The sequence below is a fragment of the Camellia sinensis genome, chromosome 2 (assembly GCF_055761805.1).
Source record: "Camellia sinensis isolate YWXY chromosome 2, ASM5576180v1, whole genome shotgun sequence".
NCBI lineage: Eukaryota > Viridiplantae > Streptophyta > Magnoliopsida > Ericales > Theaceae > Camellia > Camellia sinensis.
In genome coordinates, this window is record NC_138962.1 from 65,216,103 (window position 1) to 65,223,453 (window position 7,351).

A 7,351-nucleotide genomic window follows, 5' to 3' on the forward strand; every position below is an offset into this window, starting at 1 on the left:
CATTGGGGGGCGGGGGCGTTGGGGAATGGCAAAAATAAGGGCAAAAATGATTAGAATCTCATTCATCCAGCATAGAAATGAGCAACCAGCTCTCCTTCCCCCAAAAGATAATTTGGTTGAATTTTTAAAATTTGTTTTTTTTTATTTTTTATTACTAAATTGAAACTAATTTAACAAAAATAAACATAAAAAAAAAATTCAATATATAAAAATTGTTTTTTCCCCAAAAAAATGTAAATCAAAAGAAAATTTTGAGTGTTCTTTATTTTTTTCAATTTTTTAGCAATTTAGTTTTTAGTTTTTTTTTTTTTTTTTTTTTTTTTTTACACTCAACTAAACATGATGAATATTTTTGCAATAGAAATACAAAATTTTATGAACTTTTAACAGCCCAAATCAATGACAATGTCAAATGGAGAAGCAACATCAACCTCCAACTAGAGGGACCAAATAGCTATTTTTGTGTAGTACTAATATCTTTAGTGCAAAACCTCCAAATGAAACATTCTGATGTAAAAATAATACAACTTATAGTAACCCTCAAAAATCAAGAATAACCTTTATTTTTATTTTGTCAGTACTACTGCTTTGCATGTTTCTCACACTGGAATCCACACAAACATGTTTCAACTAAGTCCAACCGCGACCCTGCAGCTATCCTCGAGTAGCAACTGGACCTAACAAAGTCTTCATGATTGCAAAGAAAATATTGGCCTTCTCTCATTCGATACACTGACAAATCAATGCCATTCCCGTGTTGGGTACCATCCTCTCGCTCATTTTCTTGCTCATTGCACCCAATTCGAATTCCAAATTCCTTCACTTGATAATATTCTTCCATGTTCACCGACACAGTCACTTCATCGCCACGTTCCATTAGCTGATTCCCACTCTTCCAATCACTCAACCATAGAATATCTTTGCCTTCTTCTGCAATGCCTATGAATGCTGGCCTATAGGTCCATTTTTTACCCTTGGTCTTATTGCTGACTATAATACATCCATTCATCCATGTTGCCTTCTTGAAATCCAAAGCAACTGCATAGCAAATGCATATTTTCAAGCCCCAAGTCTTGAGATTGGGAAGCCAAGGCACATGAAAAGATATCGCGGACCCCGTACTCTTATTGTTGAACCAGCTTGGGACCGCATTCCCTGGAAGGAATATGCTGTATATACCGCATTCATATAGTACCTATAGGATGGAATCCACAATTCTAACTGTTACTAAATCCAGTTAAACATAAATGTTGCATGACTATCACAAAAAAACATATATATAGAGCATATTTCTGTCAAGATAGCATATATACATCATATATTTCTCATACCAATAGTCTCTATATTTTGACCCTTATGTTATTTTAATTTACTTGATTTTGACCTCGAATTTTTTATTATTATTTCAATTTGGTCCAATTGATTACAATTGGTAACATGATTTTATAAAAAATGCACACGAGTGGTTTGTGTCATGCTTTTAGGAGCAACACTATAAATTCGATTAATTTAGTAAGTTAACATCAACCAATTCAAAGTTCATTTTTATAAATAAAAAAAAAAACTCTAATGATATTGTCAATTGAATCAAATTAACACAAAATCTAAAATTAATAACTAAAATTAAGCTAATTGAAAATGTAATAACCAAAATGATACAAGGGGTAAAAATGTAGATTTTTTTCCTAAAATAAGTTTTTCCCACATAATGTACTTTTTTTTTCACTTTTTTTTTAATGTTTTAATTCTCTTTCACCTAGAATTTTTGACATGCAAATGACAGACGGAGAGAGACAGAGACAGAGAGAGCACCTGGAGTTCTTGAACTTTCCTTTTTGTGAGATTACTGAGCAATTTCATGTCAAGGCAGTCCATGGATTCCAACTGAGACAAGCCCAAGTTGTCCATAATTTCTGAATCAATTTTATCAATGGATTCCAACTTGAACATTCCCTCAACCTCAACTAGTTTTACACAACCATATGTGCTCAGCATCAGTGAATTCAACAGGTTTGGTAGATTTGTTACCCTTTCCAGTGACTTGCATCCATATATTGTCATTCCCAATAAACTCATTGGGAGCTCTGGAAGTGCTTGGAGCTTCGTGCAGCGCTGTAAATCAAGTTCCATGAGCGCACTAAGATTTTTTATGCATTCTGGTAAGTTACAGATTGGATTTCTGCTGAGTCTCAATCCTTGCAACAAAGGCATGCTACTAAGATCCTTAGGAAATGTATTGTCGATTAGATTGCAATCTTCAAGGCTTAAATATACTACAAATTTTGGTAAAGAAGCCAATGAAAATACAGGTCTTTTACTTGGTTTTGACACCCAAGACTTGACAACTGCTTGCCATGACTTAACCTCTTCCGTGGTTGTGGACAACATGTTTACTCCATCGGCTTGAAACTCTCTCAAAGAATTCATCTCGCCCAAATCTGTAGGCAACTCATCAAGCTTTGAACAACCCGAAATATTAAGTTTTTCAAGGGTATTAAGCTGAGAAATTTTCCTTGGGAGCTTCTTAAGATTTTTGCAGCCTTTTAGATTCAACAAAACTAGTCTCCCTAGCTCCACAATGGACTCATGAACCTCAACCAACTTGATACAATCTTTAAGAATCAACCTCTCAAGATTAGGAAGCTTTGAGAAATCAGGGGAACTAGTAAGGTCGTAGGAACGAGTGAGATTGAGGATTTTCAATTGTTCGAGCAACTACCAACAAAAAGTAGCAAATTGGTATGTGTTATTATTCAGTAGTAACTATAATTCCAAAAAGATAGTAATAAGAAAATCAAAAAACAACAAACCTTAAAAAAGTGTCCAATAAATGAAGTTTGTTATATATATATTTAACTTTAGTGTGGTGTGAAGGCACACCCAAAATGAATTTTTACGTATTTCATTTTCTGAACATTTTTTGTGCACTTGTTTAGGGTTCATATCATTGTTGAGAGGAAATATGATAAAAGAAAGGGTTATTTGATTTTTGACAATCCAGTGATGAAATAATATCTGAGGGTAAAATTATCAATTTGCGTAATCTGTTAACAATCTTAACATGGTAGAGGTGCCAGTATAATCATCTCAAAACCTTAAGTTTAGTTATACTTTCTTCATTACTCAAGGAAGGACTATAAAATTTATATCCTTAAAAAAAAGAAAAAACCAACTAATCATACCTTGCTTCCCTTCCAAAATTGTTTCAAGCTGCTATTGGAAAATTCAAGAACAACCATGTTCTCTAGAGGAAAATCATCAGGTATAACTGTTAAAGGGAATCCATGCCAACACAACCATCTTAATTTCTTAGGAAATTCATCATAGCCTCCACTAAGATGTACATCATAGAGTTGGAGTATCCGTAGCTTGTGCATTTGTGAAAATGCATCAGTGTTTAAATCCAATTCACCTAATTCTGAAGGTTGTCCTGTTGAGGCATAATTTATAGGAAGCCAACCAAGACGGCGACGCTTTGATGATCTACGTTCACAAAGTAGATGTGCTATATGGCGAAGTTTTGGATTAGTTATTTTCTTGACTCTCATTTCTTCCTTCTGTTCTTGCAAGTCCAGGATAAGGCCTTCAATTGCTTCTGTTCCCTGATAAGAAAAGAACCAAATAAGTAATCACCACATTAAAAAAAAAAAACACAAGTTGTGCTACATACACAAAACAAAGACAAGGGTTGTGCACAATTATGTAAGTCCACACACTTATTTCTCTTTCTTAAAAAAATTAAACATATAAAGATCTGCTTGTGAATCACAATTTCTTACAGTATTTTCGTTCAATACGTTGAAAGCATCCTTGTGATGCCATACTCTACTACGCCTTCCAGGTTCCTTTGGTGATTCTTGGCGAATAATTTCCCTACCCATGTCTCTTAGCAATTGATGCATTATGAGAGTATTGTTGTCAACCTCATTAATCCCTACAAGACATCTACGAATGAGATTTTGTACTCCAACTGTTGTGTGGAAGTCACATCCATCTAGTATTTTAACCATGTGATCTTTGCCTTTCCATGCAAAGAAACAAACAATATCAAGGAATAAATCTTTGTCATGATCATCCAAACAATCATAGCTTATTTGAAGTACATTGTGTAATTTGACATTTGAAAATCTTCCCAACTTTGTCAATGCACTTTCCCATACATCAACATTTTCACCAGAGAGAGAACAACCCAAGACTTCCAGAGCTAATGGAAGACCATTGCAGTAGTATGTTGCCTTTTTGGACTGCTCGACGTAAGGTTCAACAGGATGGTCTTGTCCAAAAGCATGCCGACAGAAGAGACAAAGTGCTTCAACGTCACTCAATTCCTTAACTTTGTACATCTCACACCGTTCATGAGCCTTTAAGATTCGCTCCCGTCTGGTTGTTATGATAATTTTACTTCCTGGAAGAAGCCAATCTCGCATCCCAAGTATTGCATTTAATTGGTCCAGTTCATCAACATCGTCAAGAACAACAAGAACTCTTTTACAGCACATTGCATCTTTAATCTTAATGATTCCCTCATCAACATTGTGTATCCTTTCCTTTTTCCGCTTGAGAATGTTTGAAAGAAGTTGTTTTTGTAGACGAAGCAAACCATTGGGTTGTGTTGAAGATTCTCTATTATCTGCAAGAAAACTGCTACTTTCAAATCTGTCAAAGTTTTGGTTATAAGCAATTTTGGCAAGGGTTGTCTTCCCTATTCCACCCATTCCATAAATAACCATTATGCCAATATTGTTTGAGCCATCTTGAAGCCACAAATTAATGTCATTCACACGAGAATCTATTCCAGTTGGGTAGGGGGTGATGCTCAATACTGTTCGATCCAATTTGTTTGCAATCTCTTGAACAATTATCTTGATAAACTTTGACTCGTACCTACAAATTGTGAACAAAATGGAAACAATTATCTGAGTGTGTCATTACTAAAATGTGACCAAAAGCAACTAATAAGATGATCTTTGGAAGGAACAAGAAGGAAGTTGGCATGGGTGGATTGCATTTATACAAAGCTAGAGTGTGCCATATGTGCAATAAGCATGGAGCATGCACATGCACTTGATCAAAATGAAAGATTGAATGATGGAACTGTTGGGTCAGGAAGCCTAGATTGATGTAAACAAATACACACAAGAGAGAAACACAGTGGTTCGGCAATTGCGCTCACCAAAGCAAAATAGGACACAAGAGTACATGGCAAACATAGTTTCCAACTCAACCACAATATTAGCCTTATGGCTATGTAGTTGATGATTTATAATATTTCTTTAATGTTGTCTGCGCATTATGGATTTAGGTGGATTATTTAATTATATTTCACTTATTTTTTTTCCTATCTAAATTCATGATCCAAACACATTTATCCATACTTTGTTTTTCTTTTTCAAATCGCTATCAAATTCGTAATTCAAAAACAACCTAAAAGAGAATTCTCTTATTTGTGATTGTTCTTATTGTTCAATTATCAGATTTACACTTCCTGCATCACCCTAGGTAGCAAGAGGCGCTTCATTTGTAATTTTATTATAGATCAGAAAAAGGACGCAAGTATTTGATTTTGATCCATACATTTTTCTATCAAAACTTTTACAAAATCCTCCTGTGCTTGTCTTTAAAAATATATATATATATATATTGTTCAACAAAAAAAAAAAAAAAAAAAAACTTTTGTTGTCAATTACTTCTCAACAAATCCCAAAAAAATGCATTATATCAAGGATGAATTGCGCCGGTAGTCCCTATACTTTGATTCTTGTATCATTTTAGTCCTTATAATTTCAATTGATGCGATTTTATTTTTTTTTTTAATAAAAAATACGCACATTAACGACATCGTTCATGCTTTTATAGATAAAATTCTAAATTTATTCAAAGAAGCATAGCTTAGGGAGAAGGGGGGAAGCGAATAAGTTTCCTCCCCCATAGAATCTAGTATGCACGAGACTAAGACATGGAATCTCTTAGCTCTCATCTCGCTATTCCTAACTTTAGGAAGGAATAGAAAAAGAGATGTCCTGATAAACCTATAAAGTGTTAAGCAAATCACCTTAGTAAGTTAACCTCAACCATCTCAATGACCATTTTCCTTAAAAATGCTAATCCGCGTTATGAATTAAACCAAATTGACACAAAATCTAAAATTAAGTGTCGAAATTGAATTAATTAAAATGACAAAAATCAAAATGACACAAACGATAAACTACAGGAACTCCTGATATAATTTGCCCTTATATCGATTACCGCTCAAGTAAAGAATTTATGATGAAATTACAAACCCATCAGCTTGATTTTGCAAGACCATTCCTGCTAGATCTGCAACTTCTCTGAGTGCTGCCCTCCATCCTTCTACCTTATCCGATTCATATTTATTTTTTCTCTCATCGCTTCCCGCATCAACTCGAGCTTCATGCATGGAAAATGCTTCTTCAACAATCCCCATTTGCTTCCTCACATGGGACGGATCCAAATCATAAAAGACTGGTAAAACTACATGTTTAGATTCCCTCTTGTGCTCGAGGATCATTACAAGCTCGTCAAGACACGAATCTGAATAAACGTAGTCTTTGGAGAACACAATTATCGAACTCCTTGATTGTTTGATTAATGCTCTCTTCAACTCTAACTTACTAGTATTGACACCTCTCTGTATTAGTTCATCATCATCGTCTTCTACGAAAGTGCGAAAACCTGAACCAAACAAAGCTGTATAGAGGTGATCGGAGAAGGTCCAACGAGTGTCATCACCTCTACTCAAGAACACATGGTAAGTCAACTGAGATGTAGCCATTAACAAAGCTTTAAAAGATCTTTTCAACTGCCAAAAAATAAAAAAAATCATAAACGAAGAAATATATATAGTTACTCACTCAATCACATAATGAAAAGAAAATAAAAATAAAAATTTGCATGGGTTTCATGTAGTTTTTCAAGATTACCTGTTTAAATTGGCAATGAATGGTGGTTTCATTTTGGATTTGAGAACTTTCTTTCAAAAGATTAACAATGATAGAAGAGGAATAGGAAGAAGAAAGAGGGAGGAAAGTGAAGGCCGTGTTTGTTAGATAATTTGTAGCAATATAGTAGATGAGAAAAAAGTCAAGAAAATGAAAGAAGTGCATGTGTGGTGGAGGAGAGGGTAGGCATGGAGTATGGACAAAGCTGACTAAGAAAATGGGATTGCGCAAAAGTAGGCTCAAGTCAACTCAGTGAACATAATTTTTTTTCTTTTAACTTTTAGAAAAAAGACTTAAATTAATTTATTTTATGAAAAAAAAAAAAAAATTATGTAAGATAGGTTCAAGCATCCTTCTCAAAGGTTCGGTTGTGATGATGTTTTCGCTCTCCT

General features: G+C 34.4%; 1 protein-coding gene across 1 annotated transcript; it reads right to left on the reverse strand.

Moving 5' to 3' along the window:
• Window positions 1-364: 364 nt before the first annotated feature.
• Window positions 365-7,137, reverse strand: LOC114289429 (disease resistance protein RPV1). Its single transcript, XM_028233159.2, has 6 exons — window positions 6,942-7,137; window positions 6,282-6,820; window positions 3,780-4,884; window positions 3,183-3,602; window positions 1,813-2,715; window positions 365-1,195 (listed from the first exon to the last, which is right to left on the reverse strand). Exons 1-6 carry the CDS (start codon window positions 7,122-7,124, stop codon window positions 581-583), a joined length of 3,765 nt encoding a protein of 1,254 aa, XP_028088960.2. The 5' UTR covers window positions 7,125-7,137; the 3' UTR covers window positions 365-580.
• Window positions 7,138-7,351: the final 214 nt, after the last annotated feature.

Coding starts and splice junctions, on each gene's coding strand:
- LOC114289429 (XM_028233159.2), bottom strand. CDS start 7,124: ATGCACTTCTTTCATTTTCTTGACTTTTTTCTCATCTACTATATTGCT. Junction 6,821..6,941: donor TTCATTGCCAATTTAAACAG/GTAATCTTGAAA, acceptor ATTTTTTGGCAG/TTGAAAAGATCTTTTAAAGC. Junction 1,196..1,812: donor GGAAAGTTCAAGAACTCCAG/GTGCTCTCTCTG, acceptor TCCATCCTATAG/GTACTATATGAATGCGGTAT.